Raw genomic sequence first — 16718 nt, 5'->3', positions numbered from 1 at the left:
AGTCTCTTCCAACTTTACGCTCCTATGCTTTGCTAGACTCTTCTTTACTTATTTATCGATGTGTTACTTACAACTCAACTGACGGTGGAGCATTTGTGTCACATGTAAGCATCCTGGGTTTAATGCTTGGCATTTCCAGTTTGAGCAAGGACGTTTCCCTGTTTTAAAGGTTGGGGACCTGCTACCCATCATTGCACACAATGCTAAGAAGGGCTTTCAGCAAGTGTAGCTTCAGATCAAGCCAGAAATCTCCCTGGAAGCCATGATGAGAGAATTTAGTTTGGCGTACTTTGGACACATCATGAGAAGGCACACATTGTTGGAAAAAGCAGTAATGCTATGGAAGGACAGTGAACATGAGTGCAGGGACGAAGGAAAAGAAAGTGGAGAGGGAGATGGAGAAAGTCAAAGAGAGAAGGGAAGGAGGAGATGTTTGCCAAAGCATTGGGGATGGAGGAGGAGGGTAGGAGAAAAAGGAGGAAGGAAGGAAGGAAGGAAGGAGTCAGTAATTGGCAATAGCAAAGAGGAAAAGGAATGAAAAAGAAAACGAGAGATGTGAAATCAAGAATGAAAAGAGAAGGGAATCAGTTGCTCAAGCACAGCTGGCAACAAAGGTAAAACCACACGCAACTGTGACGAAGAAAAGGAAACTTTACTGTGGCTGAAGAAGGTGGAAACTGCACTTTCCAAGTTAACACTAAGATAGCAAAAGGCCACGAAGCAGGAATCCTTTAGTAGTCCGAAAAAGCATTTCCCGAGGCAGCTTAGTATATTCTTGTCTTTATCTACTCCCTCTCATTGAGCCTCTGCTGCCAGCTGTTGTTTTGGGATTTCAGCTATCTCTTCTCTTTTGTTATCCCCTCGGCCTTGGAGAACATCAGGGTTTCGGTCACACGATCCGAGCGTAAAGATTAACCAAGTAGTAAACATGGCCCTTGCTACCAGGAGATGAGATATAAAGCCCTTGTTAGCATTGTGGCCAAATGTTCGCAGCTGTCCAGATCAATTTCTATTTAGTAGGCTATTTGCATTTAGTAGGACACTGTTCTTCACATTATGAGTAGGTGGACCTCAACCCAAGGAACCCTATTAACCAGTATGGGTTTGTCTACTGGTGTTAGCCATGAGCTTGCCTGGATAGAATTAGTTGCTTGGTTCTACCATTTGCCATGAGTACCATATATACTCGCCTATAAGTCGACCTCATATATACGTCGAGGGCAAGTTTTGGGAACAAAATTATAGATTTTGATTTGACCCGTGGATAAGTCGAGGATAAAACTTAGGGGCATGTAATGAAGAATGTAAAGGATGAAGCAAAGGAAAACGAGGCCAAAGACCTTTGCACTCTAAACCTAAGGATCTAAATCAGTGGTTCTCAACCTTCCTAATGCTGCAACCTTTTAATACAGTTCCTCACATTGCGGTAACCCCCAACCATAAAATTATTCCTAAGACCATAGGAAATATATGTTTCCCTATGGTCTTAGGCGACCCACAGGTTGAGAACCACTGATCTAAAGGATGAAGCAGAGGAAAATAATGCCAAAGAGCTTCCAAAACTCCAGCAGGACTCACTGTTTTTGCTCACTTTAAAGGCTGCTGCTTCCAGGGAATGCATTCACTATTGTACTCCAGCTGCTTTATCATTTGCCACCAATGAAGCCTATCTTGCAGCTGGGATGTTATCAGGGTTTTGTTGTACAAAATGAAGAGACACACACTCACCAGAATATGTCATGCTAGTCAGGGTTAGAGCATCCCAGATTCAACATCTTGCATCTCCAAGAAGAAGGACTTGTGTGGGAAATACCTCTCCGATCTCAGTCCTTGGACAACTGCTGTCAGTCAGAATCCAAGAGATCAGAGTTAGGGCCCGAACAAACAGGCCAAAATAAAGCTGCTTCGGGTCACTTTGGAGGTATGCTGTTTAAATGGTGCATGCGTCCTAAGAGGCTGGAAGCCACACCAACACCATGCTCCAAACCTAAGGACTGGAGTGCAATTTGGTGCAGCTTCTGGCCTCTTAAGATGTGTGTGTCTTTTAAACAGCATACCTACAATGACCCGAAGCAGCATTATTTGGGCCTGTCTGTTCAGGCCCTTAGATAGTCCAGCAGCCCAACTAAACATCTGGCAGCTGAATCTACTGTATGTACAGTGGGCCCTTGTTATCTGCTGGGGTTTGGTTCCAGGGTCCCCCGTGGATAACAAAATCCGTGGATGCTCAAGTCCCATGATTAGCAGCATAGTAAAATGGTGTCCCTTATATAAAATGGAACATCAAGGCTTGCTATTTGGAATTTATACTTTTTTGGGGTGCACTGGCTTACACAAACACAGGGTTGTGCATATGCGTGCCTACATGTCGGTATCTACATGGGCACATATGCACATATGTATTCCCATGCATGGTATTGGGTTGTTTTGATAGGATTCCTCTGCTTTGTTGACGGGGATTCCCGATCTAACGTGACGGAGGGATTTTTTATTTTTAAAAGGTCCACATCAGAGCGGCTGCGCTTGAAGCAAACCAAACCAAATGCCCACAACTCTAGGGTTGGTTACATAATGAAGCTTACATAAGCAAGTGGCAACTAAAAATACACTGGGGTTTTAACGTCTAATGCAGAGAAGCATGGATTCATGATTCCCCTTCTAAAGATAGAGAGTAAGAAACTCCGACCGTCCTCCCCCTCATTCTGAGACTAGTAAATCCCATTGACTGATAAGGACAGATTTGTACATTCCTAGATTAGATTCAATCCAGGCCTTCAAGATAGGGTTTGGCCTGATAGCTTTCAAATTTTGGTCTCCATAATTGAGAGCTTGTAATATTTGCTCTGCTCTTGGATCCCTTCAGTGCCATTTGTTGCGTCAGGGAGCTCCTGACCTGGTGATGGTCAGCCATGTTCTGCAAGCAGAGCCTGGAGAAGTTCCTTTTTTACCCCACAAATCCCAGAATTGCTATCCACCATGGGATGCGATGTCCAAAAATGTTTTCGTCTGCTCTGGAGAATAGGACACAGGACGATGGATGCAAGCTACAGGGAAAGAGATTCCACCTCAACATTAGGAGGAACCTCCTGATAGTAAGAGTTGTTTGATTGAGGGTGGCTGAGTCTCCTTCTTTGGGGGAGGCTGGATGGTCATCTGTCGGAAGTGCTTTCATGGTGTCATCCTGCATTGCAATGAGGTTGGACTAGATGGCCCTTGGAGTCTCTTCCAACTCTGTGATTCTAAAGTATGTAATCTATAACCAATTTCCAACATCCGCGATGGCAGCTACCAATATTGAGTGCCTTTGGCAAGAGGGGAACAGCAGCAGAAGCTCCTATTGTTCCCTTTGAGAACCAGTGGTAGTCAATGCTGTTTCGGAGGTAGGCAACTTTGGTGGGTCTAGGGATACAGTGGGCCCTTGCCTTACACGGGGGATCTGTTCTGGAACACGTAAGGCAAGTTCCACGTATGCTTCAACCCCATTCAAAATAATGGGGCTCGTGCATGCGGCGTGCGCACCATTTATTTTATGTTGTGCGGATTTCAGCGTAAGCTGAAAGCCACGTATGATGCGCCTGTGTATGACATGGGTGCACTGTACTTGTCTGCCCCTGGGACCTTCCAATGGCCTCATGGCCTACTCAATGAGATTAAAAACCAACGCTTAACAGGAATTGACCAAGAGTCACTCCAGAATTTGCAACCAAAAAATATGTTTGTTTTCAATGGAAATGCTAAAGGTGGTTGCCAATCCTGGAAGGTTCCAAAAGAGGCAATCTAGTCTGTCCCACCCCTCCATTACTTCTTTGGCGACATTGTTCACCCACCCAAATCCCTCGACACCTGATCAGATTGGCAGGACCCTCAAATCCTAAATGCAGCTGAGCATAAATTTTGCACTTGGGGGGGCATCCAGCCAGTCTGTTGGCTTCCGCAGGCTCTGGTTTGGATGTAAACACATTCTTGATCTGGGGAAGCCGGGCGAGCCAAAGTGAGTCTGCCTCTCATAGCCCTAAATATAGAAACATGGGGACCTGAAAGACAGGTTTGGATTGTGTCCTGGGGATGACTTGGACTTTGCTTATCTTGGGCATCCTTGTCCTGGGGCATGCTGCATTCAAGGAATTGATCACACCCAAGACTAGACCTCCTGTGACCCTCATGAAGGCCACTGCCGAGCCTGAGAGCATTGCACTTGCTGCTGTCAATAATGCAGTCAGACTCGAACATCTCCGATTATCTATGACTGTATCTGCTGTACACATATGGATTTGTTTGTGGACATGCCTGCTTAATTCTCATAGCAAAGCTGGGGTGGGCAGCCATCTGCTCCGAGGACAGATTTAGCCCTCTGGGGTTCCCCAGAGACCCATCCCTCCTCCTCTTCGTTTAAATATTTGAAGGGATGTCATATTGAAGAGGGAGAAAGCTTGTTTTCTGCTGCTCCAGAGAGCAGGACCCAGAACAATGGATGCAAGCTCCAGGAAAAGAGATTTCAGCTCAACATTAGGAGGAATGTCCTGAGAGTAAGGGCTGTTTGACAGTGGAACACACTCCTTCCTTGGAGTGTACTGGAGTCTCCTTCCTTGGAGGTCTTTAAACAGAGGCTGAATGGCCATCTCTCGGGGATGCTTTGATTTGGATTTCCTGCATGGCAGAATGGGGTTGGACTGGATGGCCCTTGGGGTCTCCTCCAACTCTATGAGTCTATGGTTTATGCTCCTTTGCAGGGAAGCCTTTTGCAGAACATGGGTGGGAGGTCATGGAATGGAGGCTGCCTTTCATTGTCCCCAAAACACTTGGCGAGAAATTCATTTCTGCCCTAATAAACATGTATCTCTTCCTGTGGCCAAACCAGTTTGAAATGCATCTGAGGGAGTGGACCGAAGTCTACGAAAGCTCATGCTGCCAATTTCTTTCTTTTGGTTAGTCTCAAAGGTGCACCAAGATCTCTCTACTTCCACTTTCCGTCTGGTTCGTTCTTATCCGGTTTCCGTTCTTCCCTGAGGCTGGGAAAAGGAGAGCGAGAAAACCTGGGAGCCTGGGAAGAAAATTTCTAGAGGACATCTTCTTTTCTCCCTCCTTCTCCATGGCTCTTTTGTTCTTGTTTCAAGTGGACCTCTTCCCACTGTGGGAAATCCCAGGTTGCCGTGAATGAAAGGGTACCCAGCCGCTTTCCAGATGTTGTCTCCGAGAGCTGTTTTGTTGAGCGCAGAAATAACTGCGGGGAAGAACGTCCGTCGACGGAGCTTTAGCATCTGCCGCTGTTTTTCAGCCTGGAAGGTGAAGGGAAGGTCAGAGAAAGGCTCCCAGGATCCGGCGTTTCCCAATGCAAGCGATAGCAAGGTGTTGTTTGGGAAACCGTCCCTGTTTCTTTGCCGTTGGCTACTCTCAGCAGAGCATAGAAATCTTTTGGAAAGCACAACGCAATGATACAAACCCGCATGTCAGAAGGGGTTGGACTGGATGGCCCTTGCGGTCTCTTCCAGCTCTATGATTCTATGATTCTATTTAAACAGGGCTATCATATCACCCCTTAACCTTCTCTTCTCCAGGCTAAACATCCCCAGATCCCTAAGTCGTTCCTCATAGTGCTTCATGGTTTCCAGTCCCTTCACCATTTTATTCACCCTCCTTTGGACACGCTCCAGTTTCTCAATGTCCTTTTTGAATTGTGGTGCCCAGAACTGGACACAATATTCCAGGTGGGGCCTGACCAGAGCAGAATAGAGTGATAGTGATGACTGACAGCGGCAATGATGATCACTTTGACTGCTTCTGTTTCTGCCGTTTCTGCCTCACTGAACGCTGTATTTTGGGACTCGCTGTACTCTATACGTTTCACAGCGTCCTGAGCAAGGAAACCATCCTGCAAATCGGTTTAGGATGTGTCTCCTTCGATCGCTTTCTGCCCCTTTCCGAACGGCGCTTGGTTGCAAACCTGTGCTGTATTTTTCCATCCCTCGGCTTAGCAGGAGCTGTGCCGAAACGCTTGAAATTTAGACCCTCTCTGAAAGGCTCTTTTCTTCTCGTTTTAACAGTAATTGACTTGTTTACAAGGCGAGGGTTACTTAAGCAAGCGGACGGCGAATGGGCTTTTTAAGAATGTGTCAAAGCCGATTAAGCCAACGCACATTCGCAGATGGGAACGCGCATGCCCCTTACATACAAATGCACGGCTGTGACGACCAATGTAAATAAGGATGCTAAGCTGTTTTGGGGTGTGGGAAAACGGTGGTTGCTCTGGGTAAGCAGAAAACCATGCTCCCTAAAATGGTGCATTGTATAAAGAATTAATTAATGTGATTGGTTGACTGGCCGAACCCAAAGGGTCCTCAACAATGGCTCCTTTTCATCCTGGAGAGAAGTGACCAGTCGGGTGTCCAGTGGGGCACTGTCCTGGGCCCAGTGCTATTCAACATCTTTATCAATGATTTTGACAACAGAATTGGGAGCATACTTATCAAATTTGCACCAAACTAGGGGGAGTAGCTAATACCCCTAAGGACAGGATCAAAATTCAAGATGACCTGAATAGACTAGAAAGCTGGGCCAGAGCTAACAAAATGAATTGCAACATGGAGAAATGTAAGGTACTGCAATTAGGGTGGAGAAATGAAATGCATAAATATAGGATGGGGGACACCTGGCTGAACGAAACTACATGTGAAAGGGAACTGGGAGTCCAAGTAGACCACAACTTGAACATGAGTCAACAGTGCAATGCAGCAGCTAACAAGGCCAATGCGATTTTAGGCTGCATCAATAGAAGTATAGTGTCTAGATCAAGGGAAGTAATAGTGCCACTCTATTCTGCTCTGGTCAGGCCCCATTTGGAATATTGTGTCCAGTTCTGGGCACCACAATTCAAAAAGGGAATTGAGAAACGAGTGTGTCCAAAGGAGGGCAACTTAAAATGGTGAAGGGTCTGGAAACCATGAACCCCTATGAGGAAAGACTTAGGGAGCTGGGGTTGTTTAGCCTGGAGACGAGAAGGTTAAGAGTTGATATGATAGCTCTGTTTAAATATTTGAAGGGATGTCATATTGAGGAGGGAGCAAGCTTGTTTTCTGCTGCTCCAGAGACTAGGACCCGGAGCAGTGGATGCAAGTTGCAGGAAAAGAGATTCCACCTCAACATTAGGAAGAACGTCTGGATAGTATGGACTGTTCGACAGTGGAACAAACTCCTTCCTCCGAGTGTAGTGGCATCTCCTCCCTTGGAGGTCTTCAAACAGAGGCTGGATGGCCATCTGTCGGGGATGCTTTGATCTGGATTTCCTGCATGGCGGGGGGTTGGACTGGATGGCCCTAGCGGTTTCTTCCAACACTTTGATTCTAAGATCCAATGGGATTCTATGGCTGAGCAAGGATTTGAACCCTGGTCTCCAGGGTTCCTTGACCAGCACTTAAACCATTATACAGTGTGCCCTTGCCTTATGCGGGGGATCTGTTCTGGACCCCCCCCCCCCCTGCGTAAGGCAAATTCCATGTATGCTCAAGCCCCATTGAAAATAATGGGGCTTGTGCACAGAGCTGCGCACCATTTCCTGGTTGTTGCATGGTTTTTAGTGTATGACGCGGCTGCACTGTACTATGCTGGCTTACAACCCTGTTATTTGAGATGTAGAGATCTTGTAGCACCTTTGAGACTAACTGACTTGAGAGTAAGACCACTGAACAAAGTGTGGCTTTATTTCTGCGTAAATATGCATATAGTGGCACTATGCGCTTCATTGCCTGCAGATCAGCAGAGCATGGAGAAGTTGCTTTCGTTCTCCAACCCCAGAGTTTCTCCAGCAAGTTGGTCTTATTACAGGGGGTCCTTGTTTTCCGCTGAAGTTTGGTTCCAGGATGCTCCATGGATTGCAATATCCGTGGATGCTCAAGTAACGTTAAATACAATTTTAATATTGATCATCAATTTAATAGTTGGTTGTATCACTTTGCAATCAGGTTCTACATGTTTACGGTAGTGTTTTATTGCTTTATTGGTCTATTTTTTCCCTGTGTCCCATAGTGTAACAAAGCAGCTGAACTGCAGACAGACAGACATATATACACACACCTGGAAACAGGTGGTTTCTTGCTACACAGACAACTTGGTTTGGCCTCAGGCGACTTAAACCTTGCAGGTCATTCAAGAAAGCTCTCCTTTGTCTTTCCTCCCTTCAGAGCTCCCTTCATCTGAGCACTTGAGCGTGGCGGATGCGACATGGTTGGCGCTCAACGTGGTTTCCGGCGGAGGCAGTTTCTCCAGTTCTCAGCCCATTGGGGTTACCAAGATTGCCAAGTCTGTGATTGCTCCTCTGGCGGATCAAAACATCTCAGTATTCATGCTCTCTACTTATCAGACAGACTTCATCCTGGTAAGGAAATGCAAGATATAGCCATGTTAGGCTGCAGAATCAGTATGTAGAGAGATGTTGTAGCACCTTAGAGACTAACTAAAGAAAGACGTTGGCAGCGTGAGCTTTCCTAGATTTGAGTCTACTTCGTCAGATGCACTTAAGGAACACTGCTGGTAAGGCAATGTGATGTAAGCAGGCTTTGTGGGAAAGCACATTCCCTCCATGGAAGACCTAGTGTGCCTTCATGCTACACAGTTGTAGCGCTGTGATTTTGCTTTTACAGCCATGGCAATGTTGCATGGAATTCTGGGGCTTGAACTTTGGGGAAGCATTCCTTTTTGGGGGGGTTTAGGATTCTGCATCCCTTCCACATGTGGTCCTACTATGCTGAGCCATACTGGGTTCTGGTGGGGCTTCCCCCATCTTCCTTGGCTTAGGTCCACATGTCGTCCTACTATGCTAAGCCATAGAGAATTCTGGTGTGTCTTCCTCCATCTTCCTTGGTTTAGGTCCACAGGTCGTCCTACTATGCTAAGCCATAGAGGATTCTGGTGTGTCTTCCTCCATCTTCCTTGACTTAGGTCTACATATGGTCCTACTATGTTGAGCCATACTAGATTCTGGTGTGCCTTCCTCCATCTTCCTTGGCTTAGATCCACATATCGTCCTACTATGCTAAGCCATAGAGGATTCTGGTGGGGCTTCTCCCATCTTCCTTGACTTAGATACACACGTGGTCCTACTATGCTAAGCTATACTAGATTCTGGTATGGCTTCCTCCATCTTCCTGGGCTTAGCTTTGGGACTTAACTACGCAGAACCCAAGAACCAACTCCACTCCGGATTATTGGCTCCCAATGACGATATATTGGCTAAGATGCTGTATATTAACACGGTGCATGTATTCACAAGTAATTTTTCTCCCTCTTTCATTCAAGGTACGCGAGCGGGACCTGCCTTTGGCGATGCACACGCTGGCTTCGGAGTTCACCATCCTCCGCGTCGTGAATGGGGAGACGGTGGCGGCCGACAGCTTTGGAATAACAAACGGATTTATGAAGCCAAAACTAGGTACACTCCCCTAACTCTTTGGTCTCCATTTGGTTTTCCCAAGATTTAGCGTCTCTTCTCTGGTCCCTGTCCATGGAAATTGGGTTTCCCTAGATTTGGTTTTATGGGAAATTGGAGCTAGGGAGGTTTAAACATGCAAGATAGAGCAGCGCTTAGGCAAGTTACTCTTTTGGACTACAACGCAACTTTGGCCTTCTCAGTTGTGACACTGTGATTGTGAAATGCTTGCTTGGCACCAATGCGGATTTCACATTGCCAAATGAAAGTTAGTTAATTCAACTCCTTGAACCTCCTTTTGTGGTCTCTGCAGTGGTCCAGTCCAGACGCCAGTTTCCACTGTTAGTAACAACAAAATCTCTCTGTCTGTCTCTTTTTCTCAGTTCAGAGGCCTGTCATCCACCCGCTTTCCAGTCCAAGTAACATGTTCTGTGTCACCAGCCTAGATCCCGACACCCTTCCCTCCGTCGCTACACTCCTTATGGATGTCATGTTTTACTCCAATGGGTATGTTCAGAATATTAAACGAATATCCTTGCGTAAAAACCATCTCTTTTTGCTTCTGATACTAACAGGGATGACGAATCTTTCCTTGCTATCCAACAGTGTTGTTTTGCGCTTGTAGGCCTTTCTCCGTTGTTTGTGATCTTTAACGGCGGTTCATCATTTCCCAACCTGTCAGGACTCTGAATGTGATGCACAGTAAAATAGATGGGAAGCTTCCTTTCAAAGTGGATTGATAGCAATAGCAAGTAATTTCTTGGAACAAGAGGAGTAGCAGATACCCCAGAGGACAGGTTCAAAATCCAAAATGACCTGAATAGACTAGAAAGCTGGGCCACAGCTAACAAAATGAAATTCAACACGGAGAAATGTAAAGTACTACACTTGGGGCGGAAAAACGAAATGCACAGATATAGGATGGGGGACGCCTGGCTTAAGGAGACATATGTGTGAAAGGGATCTAGGATGTGTTAACCAATTGCCCCCGACAAACTGGGGACTCATTTTACCGACCTACGAAAGGATAGACGGCTGAGTCACCCCTGGAGCCATGAAATCGAACTCACAACCTTGTGGCTGCAGGACCGGCATCTAACCGCTGTGCCGCCAGGTCTCTGCTCAGAGGAAAGCGATGCAAAGGCATCTCCCATCTGCAGTCTTGAAGGCTTTCTAGCACTCTCTCTGGCTTCTTCTTTCCCTTAGAGTCAAAGAGTCTGCGGCAGCCAACGAAGACTCTGGACACATCCGCTTCTTCTCATTTTCTCTCATTGAGGGTTACATTTCTTTGGTGATGGATGTTCAGACACAGAAGAGGTAAGGCTTCCGACTTTGTTCGCACATCATGTTCACAGAGCGTTTTCTTGCCGGGAGCTTTTGCACACAAAGGGTTACTCTTGAGTTGCTGGTTATCATGTCCATGCCATTACAGCCTCAAAGAGCACCATCTCTCACCAAATCAAAATGAGTGACAGAATTCAAAGCCATGTTAGTCTATAGAATCAGTATGTAGAGAGATCTTGTAGCACCTTTGAGATGAAATGAAAGAAAGACATTGGCAGCATGCGCTTTCCTAGACTTCAGTCTACTTTCTCAGATGCTTTTTCGGCATCTTTGTAAAAGCATCTGAGGAATTAGACTTAAGTTTATACATACCAAAACGAGAGTTAACCTAAACCCAGAACTTGGAAATGTTCATTTTTGGAATACTGTTCCCATTGTCCCCCTTGTTGGCAGAGAGGTTCTAGGGGCCAAAAACCTGGGTCGACTTATCCATGGGTCAATGTAAAAAGTGTACTTTAACTCTTACTTAAAAATAAGAGTCGAGTGACCAAAGGTGAGTGCTTTGTCCATCCTGAGAGCACCCAAAAGAAACATCGGCCACCTCTTCTCTTATCCATCCAGCCTTTATCATGAGAACAACATTTATGCCCGACCGAATTTTGCAAGATCTTTGGCATCGTTTTCGTTTTCCTTTGCTTCATCCTTTACATCCTTTGATGCGCGCCCCTACGTTTTACCCTCGACTTATCCACGGGTCGCATCAAAATCTGTAATTTTGTTCCCAAAACCTGCCCTCGACTTATACATGAGGTCGACTTAGAGCTGTATATATATGGTATGTGTCGTTGGTTGGTATCCTGTTGGTAACACAAGCAGGCATATGTCTAGTTTATGGCCGCATGTGTCTTGGAGACCTGTTGTTGCAGCGTTTGCTACCCCTGGAAAGCCCGGCTTTTTGGTACTGTGCCCTCTCCCACAGCAAATGGGAGATCAGGAGCCAGCTAAGAAGTGTCTGGCTATCTCAGTATATAGCCAGGTGCAATATAGCTTCTTCCACAACCTGTCTAGCATTTTGCAGGCATCCTGGAAGATGCTGCTATCAGCCAACGGATAGCACAGAAGGAAGGTAGGTCCTAAAGGAGGAGAGACATATCATATGGCGGAACTTTACATCTCCTTTTACATGTTGGCCATTCTTTTGAAACTAGTGTTAAGATGGATTTTGGTGTTTTTGTGTGTGTATTTTTTCATATTCTCTCTCTCTCTCTCAGATTTCCTAATAATTTGTTGTTTACAAGTGCATCTGGAGAGCTCTGGAAGATGGTTCGCATTGGAGGGCAACCCCTCGGCTTTGGTACGTTGCCCCGTTATGGTTGGCTGCTAGCGTCCTGCAGTCGAAATCTTGCCTTAGTGTTTGTTATATACTCTTACCCCACTTACAATTTAGACTTTCTAGACTTATATACAGTGCGTCCTCGCCTTACGCGGGGGATCCGTTCCGGATCCCTCCGCGTAAGGCGAATTCCGCCTATGCTCGAGCCCCATTGGAAATAATGGGGCTCATGCGTGGCGGCGCAGGGTGCAACGGGCGCGTGCGCCCATTCAATTGAATGGGACGCGCCACCCCTTCCGCCCCGCGCGCATGCCGCGGCTTGAGCACATACGCTCAAGTCCGCGTATGGCGCGGGCGCACTGTACATGAGTATACAACTACGAGCCCCTTTTCTTTCTTGCCTTGTAGTGGATTTCTCTGTCTTGTTCCTGAAACCTTGCCTAGTGTTGCAGTGATGGAAATAGTTCTTAGGACTGTTTGAAAATGACAGATGACACTAAACCTATTTCAGAGGACGTTGCAGGGGTCCCTCCACATTTGCTGGTTTTAGGGGTGAACCTCCAAATGCCTAGAGAAGGGTTTTGCCTAAGAACGTCTAGGTTCTCCAGCGCAACTCTATGGTCGACATCTGGCAGAGTTGCGCTGGAGGACCTCGGCATTCTTAGAGAGAACATCTTACTCGAACCCCCAAAAACCTGGGTCAACTTATCCACAGGTCAGTGTAAGTATGGTACTCTTCTTGGGCACAGTTTTCCTTTGCTTCACCCTTGAGATTACGTGCCACTAAGTTTTGCCCCTGACTTATTCACAGGTCTCACCAAAACCCATAACTTTGTCTCCAAAGCCTGCCCTCTACTTATACACGAGGTTGATTTATAGTCAAGTACATATGGTCGATCCCCAGAATGCTTTAGTCCACTGAGGCCTAGAAGGTTAAGTCTTCCCCAGTGCGCTTTAGGATGGCAATTAGAATAGCCAATACATTCTTGCCTGTTTATTTCATCATTTGAAGTCCCATACAACCTGAATATTTACACTAGGCTGAAATGATATTGCCATCTCAGTCCTCAAGAAGATGTGGCTGGCATCTTCAGAGAATGTACCCAACTCTCTCCCATGCCAGCATTCTCTGAAGCTGCCAGCCACAGATGCTGGCGAAATGTCGGGAATAAACTCTTCTAGAACATGGCCACAGAGCCTGAAAAACCCACAAAGAACTATTGTTGTATAGGATGCTGCAGTTCTTATGAGCTTCCCCTTTTCTTCTTCCAGATGAGTGTGGAATCGTGGCACAGATCTCGGAGCCTTTGGCAGCCGCTGACATCCCAGCGTATTACATTAGTACTTTTAAGTTTGACCATGCACTGGTAAGTCATAGGCAGCTGTCTTGTTCTGAATCTAAGACAACTGGCTCATCTTAGGGCTCAATGTTATCTACACCAGGGGTGAAGAACCTCAGATTCTGGGGTCTAAACTGGGCTTCTCTGGGATTTCCCAAATGACCACACAGCCTTCCCCATTGAATCATAGAGTTGGAAGAGATGACAAGGGTCATCTAGTCCAACCCCTGCCATGCAGGAACTCACATCAAAGCATCCCTGTGAAGGGTCTGTAGACCATGCCCTATAAGGAACGACTTAGGGAGCTGGGGATGTTTAGCCTGGAGAAGAGATGGTTAAGAGGTAATATGATAGCCCTGTTTAAATATTTGAAGGGATGCCATATTGAGGAGGGAACAAACTTATTTTTTGCTTGGAAAAGTTACTTTTTTGAACTGCAGCTCCTAGAATCGAACATCTGGCCGCGTTGGCTAGGGCTTTCTATGAGCTATAGTTCAAAAATATAACTTTTCCACACTTTGGGGATGCCTTGGAGCAGTGGTTCCCAACATGTGGGTCAGGACCCCCTTGGGGGTCAAACGACCCCTTTCCCATGGGTTGCCTAAGACCATCAGAAAACACATATTTACATGTAGCAATGAAAATCGTTTTATGGTTGGGGGTCACCACAACATGAGGAACTGTATTAAAGGGTGGCGGCACTAGGAAGGTGGAGAACCACTGCCTTAGAGAGTGCGCAACCTTCATTTTCAGGGGGTCCCTGTCAAATTGTTCTAAAGAGTTTGTGTCTCCAAAAAATGCCCCAGTTCAATCTCCCAGTGGTGGCCATTGCCATTATAACACATTAAGCCTCTTTCTGTGGCCTGACCTCTTAACCCATTAAAAGCTAAGGCAGCAAACCCAAGTAATGTCTCCCCGCTCCCTGTGCGCACTTCAGTCTTTTCCCTATCCATGTCCCCATTTTCCCTAGTCTGGCAGCTCTGATGTGTACACACCGCAAAAAGTCAACATGATCTCAGATAGCAAAGGTCAAACGTTTAGCTCGGTTTGGTTTATTCAGTTGAACATTTACCTCCCCGATAAGATAAAGACCTATCGACGCCTATCTGAAAGCTAACACACTGGCTTGTTTCTCACTCATGCGATAACGTCCGCTTCAGTCGGAGGCAGAGATTACTGAATGCGCCTTCATCCACAAAGAATCCATATGCGTTTGGGGGAAAACTAGGCTAGGACACGTCTCCTTGGCATGCTGTGGCCCGGATCTAATCGGTCTGACCCAACTCAGTTGAATGTACCCTGCCTTGGAAGTCTTTAAACAGAGGCTGGATGGCCATCTGTCAATGGGGATGCTTTGATTGAGAGTTCCTGCATGGCACAGGGTTGGACTGGATGGCCCTTTGGTCTCTTCCGACTCTACGATTCTGTGATTCGATGAAATCATGCAACCTTCTAGACCAATGGTCCCCAGATTTTGGGGGGCTATCGCCATCTTTTATCTTCACTGACAACGTTAGCACCCCCCCCCCCCAAATCTCTGGATATTAGGTCTTCTTTTCCAAGCCTGCTGCTCCCAAAGTGAATGGATGGCAATGGGAGCAGTGACCCAGGGGTCATTCCCACTACGATAAGCAGCGCAAATGGGGACGAAGAAAAGAAAACCGATTCAAGCGACATTAACAAAAAGCTCCCCTTTTATAGTGAGAACGAGGGATCTGTTGAAATCGGTTACAGACAGTGGATTCGAATCACAACCTGTGTTATTCTGCCAGTGGGATTGGCTGTTTTAAATTTGCGGTAGAACAGTTATATATACATATTTGGTCAGTGACCAGCAAGACTTAAAAATACAAAGCATGATACCTACATAAGTGCGTCAGGGGATACATAATAAAATAAGAGCGATATAAAGACACACTCTTCTGTGATTTTATAAATTTCACGATAACGTGAAAATACAATCACAAACCTAATATCCAGAGACGGGGTCCACTGCTATACAAATATAGTAAGCAGTAAATTGCCCAGCAATGCATGCGCAATGCATGCGCAACATTGCAGCAATGCATGCGCAACAACCATTCCGTGCGTACCCTGCGTCTGCAACTTTGCTCTGATTCCAACTCTATGCCTACCCAATGTTTCTGTCCAACGTTCCTATGCAGACATAGTGCCATAAAATTGTGCCATTTTCCTTTCACGATTCAGCATCCTAATATTCTTTTTTGTCCTCCCTCTCTCTGCCATGTACAGGTACCAGAAGAAAATATAAACGGTGTTATCAATGCGCTCCAAGTCAGCCAGGCTGAAAAGCATTAGCAACCTTTCTGAACGGGACTTTTCCCGCGCAATGATTCTCAGTATTTGGGAGAAGGGGATTATTATTATTAATTGTTATTATTTAGTTACTCCAAAGAGAGCTTGGGAGAAACGTTGCCGTGCCATAAAAAAGCAAGCAAGGAAACAAAAAGACTGCTGACTTGGCAAGTAATTCCTATAGCTTTTTCATTTTGTAAAAGGAATCTCTTGGGACAAACAGGGAGGGCATAGAGGGGACGCTTCCAACGTTCAGCCTCGAAGCAAAACGTAATCGTCGTGCTGGGTTTTCCCTCCCTTTCTTTGGCACGACGGCGGTGTGTGCGAAGGCTGCGTCTCTACAAAACTGTGAATGAGAATTGCTGAGACCTCTGACATTTAGGAAACCAGTGGCACGATGGTGGAGTGTGTCCAGTCGCGCCACTGGCTCCTCCAAGTCTTGATGGCGCCAGGAGCCAGAGTGGGCAACACTTAGCGTTACATCTGGACTGAGACTCTTGGCTTGCCTTTTCTCCAACACACCAGAATTTGATGTTGGTTTACCGTTCCAGGCTTTTCTTAGAAGACTAGCCATCTAGGACCTGGATTTGGACCCAATCTCTGGTTGTTTTAGCCACTCCTGCTTCCCAGAAGAACCAAGTGGGAGAATGCGCTTGCAGTTATCAATGCACTCCAAGTCCTCTGTTTCTGGAATGATGCTTTGGCATCTTGTACGAAGGCGGACACTACGCGAGGCTCAGATGGACAGAGAGCGCAATGGTTCCTCGAGTGAGCAGAGAACTCCTGCGAGGAAGGAAAGCTGCTTCCTATGACTAGGAACCGGGAGACATACACCACAGAAGGACTCTCAATCGGGGGGAAGAAAAGAGATACTTGGAGGAGTGCTCCTCCCTCTGCAGTCCTATACACACTTTACTAGAAGTCCCAATAAATTCAGTAACTTCTACATATATTGCCATAGGATTGTGTTGCCGGAATGTGGATTTGGTGGTAAAGAAATAACAGGAATTGACACTAGAAGGTGAAG

General features: G+C 46.2%; 1 protein-coding gene across 1 annotated transcript in view; it reads left to right on the top strand.

Moving 5' to 3' along the window:
- Positions 1-16637, top strand: part of LOC149287143 (cytosolic arginine sensor for mTORC1 subunit 2-like) — a 33280-nt gene extending 16643 nt beyond the window's left edge. The window contains exons 3-9 of the mRNA XM_089493235.1: positions 8175-8368; positions 9289-9421; positions 9802-9925; positions 10625-10735; positions 11974-12056; positions 13308-13402; positions 15629-16637. Coding sequence (XP_089349361.1) covers positions 8175-8368; positions 9289-9421; positions 9802-9925; positions 10625-10735; positions 11974-12056; positions 13308-13402; positions 15629-15694 — 806 coding nt within the window. The 3' untranslated portion in view covers positions 15695-16637. The remainder of the gene's footprint in view (positions 1-8174; positions 8369-9288; positions 9422-9801; positions 9926-10624; positions 10736-11973; positions 12057-13307; positions 13403-15628) is intronic.
- Positions 16638-16718: the final 81 nt, after the last annotated feature.

Source organism: Sceloporus occidentalis, unplaced genomic scaffold, assembly GCF_023333645.1.
Source record: "Sceloporus occidentalis isolate IW3139 unplaced genomic scaffold, rSceOcc1.0.p SCAF_64, whole genome shotgun sequence".
Classification (NCBI taxonomy): domain Eukaryota; kingdom Metazoa; phylum Chordata; class Lepidosauria; order Squamata; family Phrynosomatidae; genus Sceloporus; species Sceloporus occidentalis.
This window is presented reverse-complemented; position numbering and strand designations above follow the sequence as displayed.